This window comes from Nothoprocta perdicaria, unplaced genomic scaffold (assembly GCF_003342845.1).
Source record: "Nothoprocta perdicaria isolate Ctin4 unplaced genomic scaffold, notPer1 scaffold_14, whole genome shotgun sequence".
Lineage (NCBI taxonomy): Eukaryota > Metazoa > Chordata > Aves > Tinamiformes > Tinamidae > Nothoprocta > Nothoprocta perdicaria.
This window is the reverse complement of record NW_020454538.1, coordinates 7,007,937-7,030,296: the sequence shown is the minus strand read 5'-3', so window position 1 is coordinate 7,030,296 and position 22,360 is coordinate 7,007,937. Positions and strand designations below refer to the sequence as shown.

Genomic DNA, 22,360 nt, shown 5'->3' with positions numbered 1-22,360 from the left:
ATAACAATAGGCATACATTTTTAAACATTATAAATTAGAAAAATCCATTCTACTGCAGATCCATAAAAGTTTTTTTTATATCTGAGTGACCTACTTTATCTATTGATTTCTACAAATTAATCCAAGAGTATCAGAGTTATAACAATGGCACAGAATTAAATGGCAATTAATTTTAAAGCTCCTTTGCAAAAATAATTTCTCATAGTTCTTCAGCAAGACTTAAATATTAATAGTTTTAATCTCAGATAACATAAACTCATTTAAAATCAGAACATAGATGTTCTACAGAGCAAAGAAGACTTCTTATGCCAGCAGAGCTCTCTAACAGTATTTATGTTAGTCTTGTTCTAAATTTCATACTATTTATCTGTGGAGAATTGTCCTCTGCACTGAAAAAATGCATGCACGCACCCCTCATTCCCACAGAGGCACATTGCAGGCAACACAAAATTAATCACAGAGGCACTGGATATACAGTTTGCTCTGGACATTATTTTCTGGCCTGCAAATAACCACAATGATGTCAGTGTATGCACTCACCACCTGAGAAATTATATATATACTGAACCCTTTGGAGAATAAGGCAATATGCGAGGAGGGGAGTGCTGGGCTGCTGTATCACTAATGCATTTCCCAGGCAAAGGGGGGCACTGCACCAGGAGAGCTCTGCACAGCTGGTACAGCATCACTACCACAGCACAAGAGGTAACTGGGTATTAACATGAAATAAAAATTATAATACCTTTGTCTTCCTCCTATGCTACTATAAGAGACCATGTAGGATTACTTTAAACACTTTCCCCCCCCCTAATTTAATTAGATCATCATTATTACTTCTGTAAAGCCGTCTTACACGTCTGCAGGACGAGCAGTGTGTTTATCATATAAATTCATGGTAAATTTGGCATACAAGTTTTGCACTGCCATCACAAACTTAAAATTTTGTTACTCCTTATTACTAGTTTCAGAGAACTGTTTGATCATACCAGACCAAACCCATCTTTATTACAGTTGAATAAATCCATTTTGATAAACGATGTAGTTAGGAGTTAGGAGGCATAGCTACAGCGGGGAAAGCATTGAACTTTGTGTGCCACTTTTCAACAATAATGCTGACAAACGTGGCCGGAGAGGAGCAACAAAAGCATAAAATGACCTATGAAGAGAGAGACGCACAGTTCAACTAAGGAACCCTTAAAAACTACCAAGGAGCAGTTCAATTAAGATGAAAGTGACAGAGTGAAAAAATATGCAGACAGACACACTTCTCACTGTCAGGATTTTCAGTCATTCTCAGGACTGTCTGATTTCCCCACAGTAATTGTCAGAAAACAGTTTTCAATAATAAGGTAAGCTGGAGGGGGTGAGGGAACAGAAACTTTCACAACACAACTGAGATTTCCTTTAACAGCAGCTATGATTTGTTTTAAAAAAAATCATTAAGTTCAAGTACAGTATTTTGCTTGTCCTTTTTCTGCAAACATTAAACCAAAGTCTCATAAAGAGGAGAAAGAAGGAAGAAAAGAAAAATGCTCTCAGCAAGGGCAGTCCCCAAGTCCCATGTCAGAGCTCAAATGATAAATTACTCGAGTTTGCTTAGGGAGGCTGGCTGCCTCAGCCAGCAGCACAGGCCAAGATTAAAATACACATTCTTCTCTGAAAGAAGAACCAGAAACAGATGAGGTTTTCAGAAGTATTAAATTGGAGTTCACTCTTCTATCAGAATTTGGTCAATGGACAGACCACTTCTGAAAACGACCTTCTTGAGTAGGATTTAGACCACGTACTCACCTCTCTTTCCTAACTCCATCCTACCTTGCCACCCCGGCTGTTTCTCCTATCACTCGTACTTCATGACTCTGGAGCACACCAGGTGACCTCTCTAACCTTTTCACCCACATTCCCGGGTTCCAGGGAAGTACAAAAACTGTTTTGGGATATTTCAGTGATTTTTGCTCGATTCTTTCACAAAGCATGATCACTATGCAGTTTATTGGGGATAGGAATGCAAATAACGAGAGAGAAGTAGACAATAAATGGAGTAAGACAAGGAATGTGCTGGTCTTGATCCTTCCTTTGACTCATATCATTTAAGATTTCTAAATCAGACCAGAAAAAAATATTGGTGCTTTTAGACCAATACTTAACATTAATTTGAGGACTTTTACAAGACTGCAGATGTGGAATAGGAAAAAAATAAACATAATCCTTTCCAGACAAATGAAATAATATTAAAAAAAGTTTTATTGCAAAAATTCAATATACTTGAAAAATGACCCGGGCAATAGAGCACAATTTTATAGAGGGTAGGCTGGACTGGTAGCTAGAGCCAGCCTCTACTTCCAGTTAGTGACCAGCTATGAAATTTTGAAGTGAGGCTTAGCCATTCAGAGAGATCTCTGAATGAAAGTGATGCTGTAAGCACTGCACTTTTACTCAAAGGCAGATGCTATGCTTAAGAATATTAGAATTATATTCTGCCTTAAATCAATTTATCTCCCTCCACAGAATACTTCTGGTATTGTGTCTCTGCCTAGAATTGGGTAGGTTGTTCTGCTTTTCTTCACTCTTTCTGGGAGAAATCTGCCCTTAGTTGTGTCATATTCTCATTTTCCTCAATATAAAAAATATATATTGCAGACTTGTTATTTATATTGGAAGACTTCTGATGAAGTTGTTCTGCTCTGAATTGTTCTGCTCTGAATGTGCAAAAGAAGAAAAAAAAAGAACAAACAAAAATTTTATACTGTATTTGTTTGGAGATTTTAAAGACCACTGCAGTACAAAATAATAAATAATAATAGTTCTTGTTTTATAGTGGCATGATTACACAAAATGTTCAGCATAAAGATAACCTTTTGCTTTCAGGTGTCACAGATTCTCTTCAGAAAGTTTCATTCTTCCAATAAAATATGTAGCTTCTTGCTAATAGCTAATTATCACATCTGAGCTTGCAAACATTTAATATTATACAGCTTTTTCCTTTAATCTTCTCAGATCAAGCACTAATGCAAAAACAATATATCACACAATGTTAATTTCACACCAGATTTACCTTTTCATTCACTTTCTTCATTAATTCTTCAGCCTCCTCATTTGCAGCTCTTTCTTTCTGGTGTTGAGTTTCCATTTTCTTCCTAGTTTCCAGATTACACTCAGCTGTTAAAGCCACCATCTTTCTCTCATACTCTTCCTGAATCTCTTTCTCCATGGCCAGAAATTGCTTTTTGAAAGCTGAACTCATCCTCTTCTCCACATGAGGAAAGAGACTGTGATTGAAAACCATGTTCTTCATCATCATAGCAATCACTTCTTTACACATCTGCACTCGATATGCCTCCAAATCAGCATCTGCCCGAGTCAGGCTGGTGACCTCCAAGCTGTGGAGAGGCAACTAGCTCTGTCAGAAGTCTGAGACTATGGAAAATTTCTAACATAAATCAAAGATAACTAGATTCATTCAATACCGTGAAACCAAGTGGCAGAGAAGCTCAGGAATATCACAGCACATGAGCCTGCTAATCATGAAAATAATAATTCATTAAGCAACAGAGTGAGCCAACTTCTACTGCAGTGACTTCACTGAAATATGAATATTCTTACATTCTATTCTAGAATGTAAGAGTGTTTTCTTTAGAACTGAGAATTTCCCTCAGTTCAAAGGCAAACACAAGCATCCTATACAGAATAACTTTGGTGAGAACCACACTGCAGATGCAATGGACTGAACAGGCCAGAAATTTCACTGATTTTGTAAAATACTTCTAGGCTCTAAGTACATCTACCTGTACTAATGCATTATTGCTTCATATTCTGCTTCAATATATTTATTCCTCTAAATAAAAGAGGAAAGACTGCTTAAATACTTGCTAATACAAACAAATTAAAATAGCTGTATCTCTGCTCTCATGAAAACTAATAGAGTTTGAGGAAGAAAAATATTAAAAATAGACAGAAATACAAGGCTTTTAATGAAATGCAGTAAATGTCATGTTGCATATGAAGAGATTCTCATTTATCACTTAATTAAACCAGACGGACAATTATTCTCATTTCATACAGCACACATCTGTTGTAAATTCAGTATTTTTGCCAATTCTGCACCGAATTCAGGATTGAAGAATTAGATATTTTTGGCCTCTGCATGCCAATATACCCAAACACATAGCACTGTATGTTCCTGTGTGCCGATCAAGCTGTATGCTTATGCTTATTGTATATAAGTTCTTCATGACCTACAATATATGCTATCAGCATCTTAAATCCAGCTCAAGCTCATTCTTTTTTTAGTTAAGTTAAACTATCAGGTTGATCTGCTCTGTAGGCAAACCTTGGAACAGATTTCAAATGCTAGAGCAAAGATGCTAGGAAGATTTGCAACAGATAAGAGCAACACTGTGTTCAGAATGCTATACATCAGCCTGTACAAATCCAGAAACAACTCACCTTGTTGTCAAGCAGTTTTGCCTTCCTTATATAACCAAATAAAGTTTAACTTAAAAAAAAAAAAAAAAAAAAAAAAAAAAAGTCTATATTATCACTGCCCCTCTGTTAAACACAGGGGAGATATTTTTGCCCATTTAAAATCCATGACATGGCATTAAGGTTTTTTGGTTTTTATTCTAATACTTTCAAAATGTAAAAGAGATACTAATTTAAGATATGTTAGTCAGTCGTAAAAAAGCAGAGAGACCTTTTTGCTTCCACCTGTCAAAAGCCCAGCAGCTCCCTGGCAATGAGCTGGTCAAAATGGTCAGACAACATGTGTCCTGGTGGCTCAACCAGGGCTGGCTGGGTCACACTGGCTCTGGTCCATGCTTTCCATGAGCTTCCATAAGAACGGGCTGGCTATACATGTGATGTGCAACACTTGAAAGAACGCTCTCGCATGATATTCTAGTCTCTGTGCCTGCTTGTTCACAAGTTCATAGCTCCTTATGAAAGAGGAACATGCCCCTGAAGACACTTTTGCCCCACGCATGTCATGGGACAGCACTGACTGGAGCTGAACTCAAGTTTCTCGGCTTAAAACTTCTTTCTGAGAGGTGAGGAAGAGATGGAGGGAGGGCAAAACTCACTGCTATCAAGCTCAAAAGGCTAGATCCCTTTTGAGCTGTATGCAATCCCATTCCATGCCCAAAACATCCTTAATGATACAAAGGACCTCTAAAACCTTGTTCTTTCGACAATGCCCCAAAGACAGCAATCCAGCTTAACTGTGCTGTGTGCAAATGGACATTACAAGAGGTCACCTGCAGGTGCACAAGAGCCTTGGCTGGTGTTGGAGGGTCAGCACAGCGAGGTCTACAGGGCGCATTCCCAAGGCCCCCACGGCCCTGAGCTGGGCCCTCTCCTGGGGACAATCCTGCACACTTTGCTCCCCAGGAAGCACTGAAGCACTGGCAGCACAGGTGCATATTTTATATCCTAGTCCTTCCTGTTTGCAGAAATCTTCGGACGTCCTTCTGTGTGTCCAGCATTGAGAGCAGCCTCAGGAATACCCGTAAGCGGCTCCATAGATATAGTTTTTAAGTCATAGATATCAACAGGCATCTCGTCAGCACAAACCAGAGAAGCTCAATACATCATAGAACAAATACTTTCAGTTTCAAGGTCCTCAGAAGAACAATGCTTACAATTATCTAGATTAAACATGCAGGATTTTGTGACACCTGGGGGAAAAAAGAATCATAACATGACACTCTGCATCCTCAAACCCTGTCAGATTTAATAAGTTGCTCTGCACTCCTCCTGTTAGAGCAATTCACGTTTGAAAGGTCTCACATCTCTTCCTGAGCATACTTCCCATGATGAGCACATGAAAGACAACAAAATACGGTTAGCAGATGGCAATCCACTGATGAAAAATATCAAAGTTTCTCTTGGGTAACGCATGCAGACAAAGAAGGAGAACAGTACAGAAAGATAAGATAATAGGAAGGGGAGGAAAAAGGAAAGGTGAAAAGACAGGTAGGAAATGAAGCTGCAAACAGCAAATGTAAAGATTTTTAACTCACTTAAAAAGGAAGAGGGTTTAAAGACCTGCCAGAGAAGAGCTGGGCAAGGAGAATCCCAGACGTCAAACAGTGAAGCAGAGAGAGCGCCTGAAGACCTGATGTCTTCTACAGACCTAACAAAAGAAGGAAAGAACAGGACAGCAACTAGGGTCAGAAAAAAACACGGATGGTAAATTAAATAAAACCGGAAACTTCTCATTGACTACAAAACCACGGTGCCATTAAATCTTATTATTCAAATTAGAAGCCCACAGAGGGAATTTTGGAACAGGAGAATTAACAGATGCTCAATGCAGTAGTCTTATAAAAATAAAACAAACTAATGCCTTTCTGACACATTTTTTAAATTAATTCAGAGTTCCTGAAGAAACTACTGTGACAATTTTCTGAAGTCTAAATAGGATAGAAACATCAAGAACACTCCCCGCTTTTGCATCATTTTCTACCAAAACAGGAAAAAAAGCTTGTTTTCCAAAGACTCACTTCTCACCTGCAAATTACAGCCAATTAGCAGCACACACACTGCAGCAGCATCCAAAGGAGACTGGGGCCCCATGACAGCCTTTCCATAAAAGCCTTCCTGGCAGGACACGGTGCTCCTGGAACGGCCAGGTAAGGTCTGTATCACCACCACCCTCCAAGCCCCACGGATGCAGAGGGGACAAACAAGGACAAATCAGCAGCACTGCCACCACTCCAGCCCCAGGAAGCAGCACAGGGATGCAAAACGGATGATCTGTGTTGCCCTGTCGCACTTCAGGGAAGTGAAGACCGACAGAGGAATCTCTTGCAGGTCAGAAGGGAGTCCCACACCCCCAGATCCTGAACCCATATCTCCCAGGACTCACTTCGGTCATCACAGAAAGCCATGTGAAGTACAACTGCCATGAAGGGAATTAAGCTGCAGGAGTGGTTTGCTTCCTAAATCATAGATTTATTGAGGGATCAGTAACATAATACTAGTAAGACAGGTCACATTTGTTTTGCTTTTTTTAAAAAGGGATTTTTTATTTTTTTAATATCTTGACTGCTCTGCAGTGTCCCACTATAAAACTCGGTGTTGCTATTTTACCGAGTCCCACTTCCAAGATGAGAAACGGAGGAAAAGGGAATAAAAGTTATCAGCAGCACCTATTGCCAGCAGAGGGCTGGCGCAGGAGCCGAGCGCGTGGCCTCTGTGCAGGGTCATCTGCTGCTGCTGCGGCCGCGGGGCAGCCCGTGCTCCTCGCGGGAGTCCTCGTGATGCTCCCTGCTGCACCAGGAGCTCGCAGCCAGCTCCGAATGGGACCAGTTCCTCCATCAGGCCTGGGACACCACTACAGAGCGTCACATACACTCAGCACGGCCAAAATTCGGGGCTATGGAGAACAGAGGCACCCTATAAATAAATAAAGCGGCTATGAAAGGTATGCGGTGGTCATCTATGGATGCTCTCACACAGATGAGTCACGGGTAGATTTCGGTTTGCAGAAAAAGGAAATAATGCAAGGCAGTGGCAAAACCCTAAACAGGATTTCTATGATATATAATCTCCCTGCTCTTTCCTCTCCTCCCCAAACAACAGAAAAAAAAAATGATAAAATGAGCTCAGAAATCATTAGCTCTTATTTAGAAAAACAAAAATTCACCAACGATTGCCAACAGCCTAAACACTAGATTTGCTGGCAGTTTCGCTATCAAATTCCTTTAACACTCTACAGCATTATAGAGAAAAGGCTTTCCAATTCTTAAACTCATCTGTTTAAAGAAATCATTCAAAAATTCATCTTAATTTGAGAGCCTTATTTGATTATAGAAAGACAGCATGAAAAGTCAGAGTGACAGATTAATAATCTTCTTTTAAAAAAATAAAACCAACTACAATACGGTAATGACTGCAGAAGAGGTCAGAAAATGATATTTCATATCAACAAAAGCTACTAGGCAAAAAGAGAGCAGAAGACTCCCATCCTGATTCCAGTGATACTATCACCCATTTTATCACTGATTTCGAAAGAATTCAACCTGGGTAGCAACTAAAAACATGTATAAATAAATATTATGGCATTACACATTGTGCCTGAAGAGCTTCCAGCTTCACAGTGATCTGCTCAGGTTCTACTGATCTGTGGAGACTGGATGAACACTCACATGTCAGAAAGGGTATCAGCAGACTGATAAATCTTCTTTCAAAGCAGTACTGCATAAAGCTTCACTAAATCAAGAGCTGTTTGTTTTAGGATAAGAGAAACTGCTCTAGAAGATAAGCAGAAATGATCCAAAGAATTCTGGACATGACTTCTTCGTGGTTAACCAACACTAAAGATGGTTAACCAGTATTTTTTAAGTGAGAAAAAGAATATGAATCTATTAATTTCAAATTAGTTATTTTCTTCTTTTTTTCCTCTCTCACAAAATTATTCCTACTATCTACTAAGCACTTGGGTTTCACATAGAGAAAAAAAAATTATTGGTTCTATACTTGTCTGGTGTAGAACAGCAGTGGCAAGAGAAATATGTCTGGCAAAGAATATGTCTTCTCTCCAAAGTTTTTGCAATTTCTCTTTTATTCTTACTTTCCATTTGAATTCAAGATTAAAAAAAAAGACAAAAAAATGCATTTGCTCCACAGCAAATTAAATTGAGATGTACAGCAAGGAATTTACCTTTAGAAAGAAAAAGTGAACTTCTAATGTAGTAGTAAATTGTTTTTGACTTTCCTGTCAAGGCTCTCTGGAAGCAGTTTGATGCTGTTCTCTAGTATATTGGCCTCAGCAAGCTGTACCATTAAAAAAAAAAATCAACTGCAGTGCATGCCTGTTACTTAAGGATTGGCCAAAGTAATTGGCTATATGTATTGTGTATGAGCAAAGAGGCTTAAGTTCAGCAAGATATTCAACTTGAGCCTATCCCAACTCAAGTAAGCACAGCTGTACAGAATGAGAATGAAAAAGAAAAGCTGGAGTAGAGAAAAGCCATTTAAAAATGAAGTTGCTTTTAATAGCTCTGTCTTCGGAGACTGTCCCGTAGTTGCCAGACTGGAGCACATTAGCCACAAAGCAAACTGCTCTGTTATCTTTGCATTCTGTTCCAGAACTAAAGTAGAGATACTACAACACTGTGCAACATGATTTTCGAGTGCACATGTCAAATATTCAAGTCAGAAGAATAAAAATATTCAAACAAGAATAGCTTTTTCTCATTAGTATTCATTGCCAATGGACCAATATTCAGGAATACACACAGGAAGGAACCTCCTGAGAATAAAAACCAAATTGCTTTGCTGCATAATGTGCATCAAGGATATGACTTATTAAGGCTAAACTCACAAAACACGTAACTAGCAAGTTTTCTTATGAAATATTTAAAAATGTTTTGTTCTGTAGACAATCCTCCTGAGACTGCAAACTGTCTTCGTTCCAAAGACATCCCTGTGCATAAATATTGATCACATTCTCCTAAAGTGTTTGCTAAAAAATTTGGCACTGCCACTTTACAAAAGACATGAACTATTAACTTAACTTTCCATTGTAAGGATAAAAAAAAAAAAAAAAAAAACCACTGTGAATCTTAAATTTTCCGAACAATTTGCTCATATTTGTTGGCACAAGAGAATGCATTGAAACAATTCTGTTTTTACTATCACAGTGTGTTTTAGGGAGAACATATGGATCATGATGGCAGGCCTGTATGTGCACCACATAGAGAAAACGACACGTAGCTGAACCAACACACGGAGGAGGAACTAGCAAACTAAAACACGCCCATTGAAACATTATCTGTTCTAGAAGTTGGCTGAAAATACCTAAAATATCAAAAGCTCTCTAACTGAAACCTCTCGTTTTTGCTTCCCCAAAAATAGAAAACAGGATTATGATGCTGCAATTCACAGTCAGTGTAGAAAAGACACAAAAATACACAAGTCCAATTCTCACCCTCAGTGTACTGGCCATTCCTGTGAGACAACTCGGATCTCATCTCCACTTCTTTACAGCTTACAGAACTATCTATTGATGTATAAAGTGTCAGAACAAAAATATCAAAAACATCTGTTCAACTGGCTGACTCTAAATGTAATAAAACAAAATGTAAAGCCACAGAAAAAAAAAATTCTGTGACCAGAGCTGTAAAATTGATTATATGTTTTTCAAGTACAGAATCCATTCAGACTGACTGTAATTACTCATTAATGAATTGGAAGTGCATATTCTTCCTTTTTCCCCTTTACATTTTGCAAATCAATACCTTAAACCAGGTAATTCAGTGCAAACCAAAAATTACTCTCCAATTCTCATACTCTGCTTTTAGCATAGATAACTGTCATATAACCCTACAGAGTATCAGCTTCAGAATCAGCTAAAAAACAGAATAAAGCACAATGATTTATAAAGCACAATACTGAGATGAAACCCTTAAGGACCAGAAGTTCAAGGAGTGCTTTGCACCAAGTTGCAGAAGGACTGAGAAACTTCACATTAAGAGAAGAGAGCTTCTCTTATGCAACCTGTAACCCTTCAGGATGATCAGCTTGCAAGGGGTTCATCACACCAACCACCTGGCACTTACAGGTAAAGCAATCAGTTCATGCTCCAGCCTGGAGAGTCCGTGGGTGCAGCTGCCATCGGACATGTTTCTAGCTGTCTACCTCAGGATGAACCATAGAAGTGAAAAACATCCTTTCTCATCAAATAAAAAAAGGAACTCAGGGCAATGTAGTATAGAAGTCCACATTACAGAGACCTTCATGTGGTCAGATATATTGCACTATCAGTAACGGGTACACATAGCACACACACAATAGCACATACATCGCTATTGAACAGATGGTATTGTCAATAACATTGTCTTTCTTTCCCCTTCCTCCAGGGAAGGGAAGGGAACAGAAATAAGGAGAGGGTACAAAGGAACAGTCCTACAAAAAGGTGCTGTCTTCCACATGCAGAATAAAATCAAGCTCTTAAGAATCTTATGAACTTCTTCCTGCAGCCAGTGAAATCCTGAGCAAATTAGTCTGAAAACTAATTACATTAATTTAAAATGAGTCACAATTTTAAGCCAGACAAATCTCTCATTTCTAGCCTTCAACTCTTACAGATCTGCCAAGATCCACATTAGACAAATGGAGGGTGTTCAGCTCAGCCATGTGAAATGCAGTTTTAGTAAACACTGCACCCAATACTTAAAATAAGCTGATGACAATTGCAAAGCATGTTATGATATAAAGTCACACAGGGCAGAACGGGCGCTGCACACAGGAAGCTCTACTCAACACCTGAAGACTTGTCAATAAAGATGCTCTTATCAAATATGTTCTCCCAAAAGAGACATAAATGAATCCAAGTGCCAGAAGACATATAAATCCCCGAAATGCAGGCAGGAAGTGTACCTACAGTCATTTGTGTAGCACGGTGTAATGGGATAAAAGCTGTTCTTTCTACTCCAGCCATTTCACACTATCCCAGCCTTTTTATCCAATATTTAAGAGTAGAGCTGAAACAATTTTTTTTTTTTTGGAACATCCAAGGACACATCACATTTCTGTTTTCAAATGAAAACAGAATTCAGTTTTGAGGCATTTTTTTGAAGTAGTACTTACTTTCAAACTTGTGTAAGTGACTTAATAATTTAGATCCTACTGGGCACCTTCACTGAGCCTGTTCCTAACAAGCATCTAATTCGTGGCCAGATTTGACTTCATACAGTCAGTCACAAGGACGACCTGCAAGAACTCCACTCATACAAAACAAACCTTGGCTCTATCAATATTCACCTATACAGTAACCCAGCCTTGCTATGAGAAGATGTCTTATATTACAGTGCAAAATTAATTAAAAAGGAAAAGGTCAAGCTGTTAAACAAAGGAAACTTTTGAAACAAGAAGAAGACAAAGCGTTGTCACTTACAAAATAACTGTGAGGAAAGAAAAAGAAGGGAGAGAGACATTTGTGCCAACTGCACAAGAATATTAAAAGGCTATAGCCTCAGGACAAACATTCAGACTGAGAAATGAATCCTGTTTTATGGTTTTAGTTATATAAATAATTCAGTTACATAAACAATCTTATCCAAAGATTTGCAGAAATATTTACTTTTCTAAACCACAACACATCTGAAAGTAAGGCATTAAATAAATATTCTGGTATTTTTGTTAAAATTAGCTAGATAATCTCTACCTATAAAATAAATCAATACCATAGTGAGATAAAAATATACTTGATCCAGTTGTTTTGGAGATTCACATAACAATTTTCAGGACAAGTCTTCTCCAATCCCACGCTACGATATAGTTATAAAATCAAGAACTAATTTGCCATTTACAAAGAATAATATCCCAATTACCAAGGAAATGCAGGAAATAATAATTCAGTTATACTTTAAGAAAGAAAAATAATTCCATGCTTCTGTGATTTCTGCTTTCAGCTTCTACAGATTTTATAGTTGCATAATACTGCATGTAACCTGACTTAGCTAACTGTAAGATTTAACAACAAAATCCAGTTTATTGTACCTTTTTTCAAATTCTGCTGAAGAGCAGATGACTTTTAATAGCTGCATGTTTCTGTCATAGATTCTTGGTTTGCCTTTCAACAAAATAGGAGAGTTTCTCTGCTCTCTCCAGTGGTCCTGACTTCCATCTACACAATATCTTTCTGCTGGCCCTGAACTGTCGCTTCTTGGATCTGGATCTAGGTGCTTCCAAAAGATGCTGCTGCACAAAAACACTGGCACACAGCAGGGGCTCACTCTTGTAGGATGAAAGCTGCACTGTTTTGAGAGCTGAATGTGTTAGGTGATAAGGACTAGAGGAAATGGCCACCACCTGAGGCACCAAAAGTTCCACAGGAACTTAAGGAAAAATTTCTTGACAGTGAGGGTGCCAGAGCCCTGGAACAGGCTGCCCAGAGAGGTTGTGGAGTCTCCTTCTTTGGAGATCTGTAAAACCCGCTTGGATGCAGCCCTGTGCCACATGCTCTAGGTGACCCTGCGTGAGCAGGGGGGTTGGACTCGATGACCTCTGAGGTCCCTTCCAACCTTCGGCATTCCATGATTCTATGATTCTATAACAAAGTAAACACTTTCAGCATTTTTGTACCCAGAACACTTTCCTTTACATGATGAACCACAGAGAAGCAAGACTAAGATTTCATCTGAATTTGAATATTTACATGTCCAAAGCCTAGATGGAGCTGTGCCTTACATAGGTAAAGCAACGTAAAATATGACAATTTTCAGTTCCCACAGATGACTGTCTAGTACTGTTCAAAGCAACGAAATACTGCAGTCACCTGCATAAACAGATATGAAAACAAACACAGATTCTCAAAAGCATTTTTTCAAATGTTCTGCTCCTAATAAATGTAATATAAGAGCAGTAAATTCTTACTCTTCCAGAGCTTGAAGCATGTGCTCAGTATCCTCAAAAGACAGTATATCGATGAACTGATCGTTCATAATTAGATCTTCACTAAAGAGATCACCTGAATTAAACTGAGAGGGTTCCAGTTTATGATTTTGACAGCGTTCAAGATGTGGCTCCTAAAAAAAAAAAAAAAAACATAGTAAAAAACAAACTTCAGTTTATAAAGATTTTACACCAAGAGCTTCATCTTATTTTATTGTGGGTACCTCTGAGTTAGTAGGAAAACTACATTTATCACCAATAAATAGAGTAAGACAGAGTGTGAAGAGTTTGTGCAGTTCAAGTATGGACTTAGGATCAAATATACTTCTGTAACTGCTTCAGGTTGAACTTTTTTATGTAACCAAAAACATGTTCTGCAGTACAAATGAAGAAATAAATGCAGAGGACTTAAGATTCTGTATTGACTTCAGTCAATACAGAATTACTGCTTGCAAAAGCCTTCTAAGTGGTTATATTCCACTATAAACCGTTAGGAAATTTAAAGAATTACTATGGAATACACATTATATGTGGCAAAATTGAAGCACTATGAGGCGAACAAAACGAAATACTAATCCTACGAATGACGGCAGTGACTCAGCTAGTTCACAGGTCAGATAGTCTCCCTTTAGACTAATAAAATTACTATACAAAGGAGTTGCTAAAAATATCTGATGCTGGGACCAATTTGCTCCATTTTTATGATTTCATTATCATAGCCTTTTCTACAGAAAGAAACAAGACAAGGCCTTTTCATTTACAGAGATTATTTCTTCAGGCCCAAGTGAAATGAGAATTGCTAACAGGGTAATTTTCAACCATAGAGAAGAAGGTGGGAAGTGATTTTTTTGAGGTCATCGGCCACATTCACTGGCGAGGGACAGGATGCACCCTGCACACTGAGATGGGCCTATCTCTAAGCAGAATAGTTATTCCAAACAGAAAAAAAAGTAATTCACCCTATTGTGTCATTTCTCAAAAATAACAGAAAATATCAAATGAATTATCCATGGAATATAAACCACAAAGAAAACACATCTTTCTCCTCTACTTTTGCTGCTTCACTTAATCATATACAGATGACCTGGCACATGCATTTTCTTTAAAATATATTGCATGCTATGAAAAGTTACAACTGACACAGCATTTGCACTTAGAGATAGGAAACCAATACTCATATTTGCAAAATGCCAATTGCACACAGCTAGCCTGGAAACGAGTTATCACCATCAAGACTGCCTGGGCCTCTGCCGTATGCTGGACCTCACTGTAACTCTTCCCAGATGAATTTCCAGGCACAGCAATTTGCAATAGCCAACATTTCCCATGAGCTGCTCATTCCCATTTCCAAGCATCCCCAAGTGTTGTTGGACATCACCATAAGCAGAGCACATTGGTATGAAATATCCCAGCAGGGAGAGCAACAACCACCACACGGGTAAGGGAAGGACGTGGAGAGACCATCGCCGCTTCCGGGCTTGGGGTTCTCCAAGCAGAGTAAACCGAAGGCAACCCAGAGGAACCAGCACCCTTTGAAGTGCATTTCCCACCCAGGACTGCCTCCAGCTCCCCTAAATGTGCCCAAGTGCTACATCCTCCACAAAGGGCTGCAGCTAAAGGGCTCATTAGATGCAAAGTCAGTTTGTACAGGAGGAATAAACCCTGTCACAGCTCCCCAGGAAGCAACACACACACACTCGTTGCAATGTCTAACCAAAGCTTACTCTATTTACCCTTCTTGGGCAATATTTTAGAAATATTTCTACACTTTCCTTATATATTCAAATACCCAGAAAGGTTTAATTTGTATAATTCAGCAAGGAAAATTCACAAGTTAGCAATACGGCTACCTCTGAAATTTGTCAGTGTGAACAGTCTCCATCTGAGAGCACCAGTGGACACAGTTTATACTGCCCCTAAGCCCCAGACACAATGTGTTTCTCACCTCTTATCACATGCTCCCAACTTAAATTCACAGACACACCAACATATTGACCTGACCATGTCCAGCCAAAGACTGAAGCTACTCAGTGGTCAGAAACTCAGTGGGACATAGCAGACTCAATGTTACTTGACCAGAACAGAGATTCAAACCTTCCAGCACCTACTCTCCTAGAGACTGCCCTATCACTGTGATACTCTGACTGAGGTCTCTAGCTCTCTTTTGTGGAAGTTATTCTCCTTTACATCTATATTTTAATTACCAACAAAAGCTAGGTCTCCAACTTGGGCCAACATGATAAATATTTATCAGACTATGTATCTTCCTCTCTCTCTCACCCAGCAGGCACTGAAATACTTTCTAAAATCTGCTATGGCTTAGCTGAAGAACACTGTCAGTGCTCCATCCACAAACCCAACCGTTCTGCTCAATCACAGAAGAGATTCAGATTTTGTCTGAAGAACTGAGACCTACAATCAAATCCCTATTCCCAATAATCAGCAACATCATTTGGACTCAAATCTGCTGCAGTCCAGGAAAGTGGTCTAGTTCCTCACATACTTGAGACATTTTGCCTCTGTTTTTAGGGGAGGAGGGAAGGAGGAGGAAGAGGTGAAAGAAGAAGGGAAGCTCGGGGCCAAAATCTCCATCATTCTGATCCTGAACATCCATATCTTGACAGCAGCTCTTTCAATGTGATTATCTTTCCTTCACTCCTCTGTAAATCTGATTATGCTAGATATACATATCTGAGAATCCAATCCAGTACTTGGTGCTTTTTTTTTTTTTCCTTCAAAAATTATTTAGACAATTTCTACTGGTGAGCAAGTTATATCATCATATATGACTGAGGCAAAAGTTAAAGGAAGTGTTGTTAAAAAGGTAGAACTCACCTGTGTTTTATTATGGAACCTCCATTTTAGTATTTGTGTTCGGTAAACAATACATAAAATCACACATGTCAATACAAAGGAAACAAGAAAAGCAATGAAGAACCCTGCAGCATGGATTCCATGGCTGTATGAAATCTGAAATGAAAAGACTGTATTATTAAAACATTTTAAATATACACCTAAAAATCAGACTCAAATATTACAGCAAGACAATAGTTTATTTTCAAATGGTTTCACACGACTTCACAGCTTCTCTGTATTAATTTGCTCAGTTCTACTAATGTTTTCAAACATTGTCAGAGTTCTCCACCATATTCACCTAGTCTAAATGACTCTATAATTCCAAACAACAGAATTCAGACAGACTGAATTTTAGGGGATGCGACTTTTAAGAGGACGATACTTAACAGAGGTATTAATCTCTCCCAATTCTGATTGAACCTGATGTCGTTTGGCATGGCTCAGAAGCTTTGGAAAATCAGTCTAATGTTGGCTATTTAAATAACAGCTATTTTTAAAATTCAACAAAACTAAGTAATGAACACAAGGATAAAGTAGTGTTATGAGTTTAGAAAAAATATGTAACTGACAATTGACATAACTACTAATTTGTTTCTCTGCTTGCAGTTTCTCCATGAGTCAGAGTCAATAAATAATAGGAGGAGTACAAGAACCACAAGCCAGATAAATTCTTAGTAGGCTTTTCAGTTTAGGTATTAATATAGTCTTTAAATTGATTTGCATTAAAAATTAATTTTACTTCATGCTCCATGTAGCAGAAGTTAATCCAATGTTTGTTTAGTTCTGTGAAATCTTTGGATGAAAAACATAGCATAGCCATTAGTATAATGTTTCACCACAAAATAATCTCTCTGCTGGGGCAGGAACTTGTAAATAATTAACATGCTGCTCACAAGTAGGTTTGATCATTTCTCAGAGTAGAAATCTCAGAGCATTCCAGAGTCCCGGGTAATTCTGCGTAGGAAACATTAATCCAATTTGTGGACAATGTTTAAAAGGATATATTCCAAATGAATAGTAGAATTTGATCCTGTTATTGCCTATTTAGTATATGTCTGATACAAGGCTTTGTGCACTGTCATATCTATCTAAATATAAGTCTGCTAGGCTTTATTGTTTACAGGTCCAAATCCCCAAAGACAACGGTAAGGCTCAGTCCTCACTACTGCAATCTGATTTCAGTTGAATTAGACTATGGTGTCAGTATTGACATTACAAAGTCAGTGTCTTCTTGACATTAATAATAGAGGCTATTCTTTACCATTTCCGAAGTTTCAGAAATACCATGGCTGAGAAGTCAACAATTGCTCTGCCTGACAGAAATTTGGCCTTTTTTTTTTTAAATAATTATTCTCACACAAGTGAGAAATCAAACCACATGGAAGCTGATAGACCAACTTAGCAGGGCACCAATACTGCTGCATAATTAATTCTTTACCTTCCTATCTCAAAAGTCAAAATTTAGTATCCAAACAGGAGTATCACACACATGAATAGCTGCAAATAAATATTTTAACAAAAAAACTACACAAGGAGCACTTACAACACCTGACAATATGGATGAAATACGAAGACTTCACTTTTTTTCAGCTGATACTAATTTTCTTGCACTAACTGTTTTAACTTGGAAACATTTCATGCTTGACTATAGCCCAAAGGCAAATATTACTCATGTGAAACAGGAAGCATTTCTAAGCTTTAGTTTTTTTCAGACAGTGACAATATTCTTCACACACCTTTTCCATACATATTAATGACAAAACTTCATTTATTCAGTTGAAATACAGCTAAACAAATTTACCTAATTATAGAATTGTAGAAGAGATCTTGTGGAGATCTGTCGATTCAGTTAAAAATCTAGTATACAGGTTTAAATTTACAGTAATATATATATATAAGGAATTTTCACAGTGAGCAAAGACCAATGTGACTTACAGGCTTGGCTTAATCATCACCATGCGCTGCAGATCATTCGCATTGATCCCTACAGAAAATCATGCAGGAAACTATTTTCCTAACTCTGTCAGTTACTGAAAGGGCTATAAGGCTTATAAGAATAAGAATAATTTTTTTAATTCCAATCATAATTCTTTATTGTATAAACACCAGACTTTTAAATCTGACTAGATCCTTATCCAGAGGCAATAATTGCTCTAGTTCATAAGTTTACTTCACATCATGTTTAATTTCATTTTAACAAAATGGACTGCATGGAAAAAATGGACATAATCTGCAATTATGAGAAAGCCACATTCGGATTTACATTTGTTACACTAATGGAAGTTAAGAGAATAGAAGAGATCCCTGGCAACACAAAACACTGCAACAACAAGTCCCAATGAACTAGTGGACTTAGAAGGCAGAAGGGAATTCTTGGGGCAAGCCTGTGCAAAGAGTGAGTACTCCAATTCTCAGGATCTCATTAGGGCAAGACAGATCCCCTTCTCCATATATTTCAAAATAGAGAGTTCAGCTGAAAAAAATCAGATGTTTCTCAAAGATAGATGCATTATAACTACAGAAATGCATGAAACAACGGCATTAATGTAATTTAAAAAAAAAAAAAGTCTTTTTGAGATCAATGGTTAGGAACATAAATTGATGATATGCATTCAAGAATTCTAAAAAAAATACTAAGTGATATAAATTTTTCATATATCATCTTTGAAGTACTTGTTGGTAACCTTCTTCACTTTAGAGATTATGAGGTTAAATTTATCAATCAGTAGACATTCAGTAGCCCTTCACTTTATAATATTCTTTCTTTTCAAGAACCCCACTGCTTCACCTTCAAAGCAAAGGGCTAACTCCCGAGTACTCCAACCAACACTGCAGTCCTTTCTGTGCCAGATGCATCTTCAGTATTTCCCCTCCATTTCCAATCGTTGCCCAATTGCCCATCAACTTGACCTCTAGACTAGAAATTGCACAATCATGACATGGCTTTGGGGAGGTTAAAATTTTCACCAACCCCAAATAATATATTTAAATATGTCCATATTTAATGAACATATATATAAATATGTTTTCATATAAATAAAATACTTTCTTCTGCCTGAGCACAAATAAATATAGTGATCTTACCAACCAAGCCAGAGACTACCTAAAAAAGACACAGTGAAACAAAGCAATCTGTGGGTAATGAGGGCTCAGGCAAGAACTACAAGCTTGGTGAAGAGATTACTCTAGCAATGAAACTGATAGATTCACTGGGGAATTCTGTAATAAAAATGTAAGTAGAAGAACAGTATTGCTTGCCGAAATCAATGTCATTTTTTAAGTTCATGTGGCCTCTTAGAAAGCATGTTAATTCAGAAGTCAAGAACAGAAGTGATATTGGAAGGCTGACTACTCAAAAACATAAAGGGAAACTTAAAATCACACAAAGAAAAGCATGGTTTATTTTTCATGTTCCCTATACTGATATTTGCACCTTCACACACACCATTTTAAAGGCAAACAGCTTTTTCATAAAACAGCTTTTTACCAGGCTGTAGTTGAACACATTCTCAATCCAAGTTCCTTGCAGCTGTATAATTCTTCAAATGAAAAAAATCCTAGAAATATAGTGGAAGTTTGTAGATTTTCCATATTAGATATTGGTGTTCTCTACTACCTTAACTCCCGTTTTTCTTCTCTTTAAAAACACAGAGAGACAAATTTGCCTATGACTGATAGTACTACGTAGGTACTATCAACTGTTACACACATAAGAGTATGCCAATTTAGACCCAACGATTTAACATCAGTCATAAGTTTAATAAGGGAGTCACTATAATACCAAATCATCATTTACCTTGGTCTTTTCTTCTTCAGTTATAGTGAGTGATGTGTCCACAGATACGAGCTGTGTTTTGTTCTGAGAGATATAAGAATATCATATGTATTACAAAACAAGCAGAATCCAATTTATAATATGAGCACAGTGCCCAGAGAAGAAAAACTACACTTTTCATGAGATGTAAAGCTGAAAAAAAAGTGCAATATATTCAATGGTAATATCAACAGCTATGGAAGCAGCAGCTCAGCAGCTGTGTGTATAGACACTGCCTGTCTAACCTAGAAGCTTACTCTGATACTCACAGAACTATATTTTGCCTTTGCCTATAAAATTCAGGTTGACAGCAATTGAGTGCACTGAACAGGCCCAAAGTTAGTGCATGTCTCTCAGGCACCATGGTTTGCAGTGCTGCCCTAAAGATTCATATCTACCAACTTCACTAAATGCTACCTGAATCTTCTGCTCCTGCGACTTCACGAAGTCATGCCTTGCACCTTCCTAGTGTCATTTTCCTCTGCAAATACTTGCTCCAGTGTTCCAGTGCTTAGCAACTTTCATTGAAATGTATTTTTTCCCTATGGCCAATCAGAATTTCCATTGTTACCACGTGACAACTGGTTAGAAGAAACTATTTTCCAATAAAACGTGGCAAAACTTTCTATTCTTTTTTCAACTTTTTACAGACACCAGAGAATCTTGCAAATTCACTCACAAAGAACTTCCAGTTTACCTTACACCATGCACAAAACAAATGTGTCAAATGTGTCATTTTCAGGATACACATGCAAACCGACAGATAAAATATAGGTTAACACACAAACAATACATCTTCCATCCTCTACCTATTTAAGGAAGACTAAGACTTTCACTAATTATAAGGAATAACTCTTGTATTTATAAATTCATGGCAACCAATCAAAGAGGAAAAGCTAAAAGCCTCACTTCATGACATGTAAACCTCATCACACACTTAGACTTTTTCTTCTTTTTTAAACACAAAAAGTGGGGACTGAAATAAAATTGCAAAGGAAATACCAGTGATGAACTCCTGAACGTTAGCTTAGCAGGCAGTGTCAAGACCCTGCCATTCCACATTTCTTTTCCATCAAGAAGTGCAGTGTAGTTGATTGCAAAGTATTCTCCAACTGTCATAGAAAAGAAAAAATAAGTAGATTAAGCAGGTGAGCATAGATCTACTAGTGCAATATTGTTCTCTAAGAAACCACATCTGTGTTCTCTTAAATAAAACAGAAACTACATTGAATTTAAAATAACCTAGTGGAGTTGCACATCTTTATCTACAGAAGAAGACTAGGTGTGATCCTCTGAAGAGCTGAGTCCCCAGCTGAGATCAGTTGTAGTTACAGATGTTTGTAAAATTTGAAAAGCAAGGCTGGTATGAATAAAACATTTAAGAAGCCTTTCAGGTTTCTCTTTACACTGTGCTTCCTCACCGGCAAAAATGCCCTCTTAAGAACCTAGCTGCAATAAGCTCATAACACTGACTTGCACAGACCTGAGCCTACCAGGACAGCTAAGACAACACAAATATGGAAAAATTTACTCTGATCCAGGTATGGTTACTGGATAATTTCTCAAAGATCCCTGGGGAAAACTATGTATTTCCCTTCCCTACTTAGAAATCTTTCATCAGTAACACACCTATTATTATATTCCTAGATATTTAAACCATTAACAGATATAACTGGACTTCTATTTCCAGTAGAAACACTCTGACCCTAAAATGCAAGGAGCTAACTCCTTGCACAGATGTGCATAGGAAAGACATGATAAAGAAATTGAGAAAAGGAAGACTTGCTTATGAAGGTACAAGGATTTATCTGATACCTAAAGAACTGATTGATGCCAAGACTGGCAAGGGTTTGCATTTTTCTCTTTCTCACTTGCTTTAATTTGTAATTTGTCCCACTCTGGAGGGAACTGGAAGCATACTGAGAAAAGCAGTTTTATTTTTGGCAAATCACCTTGCAATCTTGCAAGGACTTCTGCAATTCCAAAGTACCCAAAAACCTCTGCAATTTGCAATTTGTTTTATAACACTCAGTAAAGTGTTAGCTTGCTTTCTACCTTCCTAAGCTTGGCTAGTAATATTGGTCAGATATGGTTTGAAATTGCTTCTAAATAAGTTTAAAGAAAAATAAAATAAAATGAAAAATAATATCATAAAATATTCTGCTTCATTTTGATGGTGGTGACTATTACAGAATGCAAGGGCTCATTTCTGTACCTAGGAGATTAGAGGCACTTTAAAGAGGGTAGTTAAAGTGTGAGTCAATAGGAAATTAAACTGCAGCAACTAATAAT

At 37.7% G+C, this 22,360-nt stretch overlaps 1 protein-coding gene across 1 annotated transcript in view; it reads right to left on the bottom strand.

Annotated features, from left to right (window-relative positions):
* The window catches only part of EVC2 (EvC ciliary complex subunit 2), a 62,617-nt gene that overhangs the window by 28,404 nt on the left and 11,853 nt on the right, over positions 1-22,360 (bottom strand). Inside the window, exons 5-9 of the mRNA XM_026034193.1 lie at positions 21,071-21,180; positions 20,051-20,113; positions 16,234-16,368; positions 13,381-13,532; positions 3,056-3,380 (exon numbers count right to left, since the gene is read on the bottom strand). Coding sequence (XP_025889978.1) covers positions 3,056-3,380; positions 13,381-13,532; positions 16,234-16,368; positions 20,051-20,113; positions 21,071-21,180 — 785 coding nt within the window. The remainder of the gene's footprint in view (positions 1-3,055; positions 3,381-13,380; positions 13,533-16,233; positions 16,369-20,050; positions 20,114-21,070; positions 21,181-22,360) is intronic.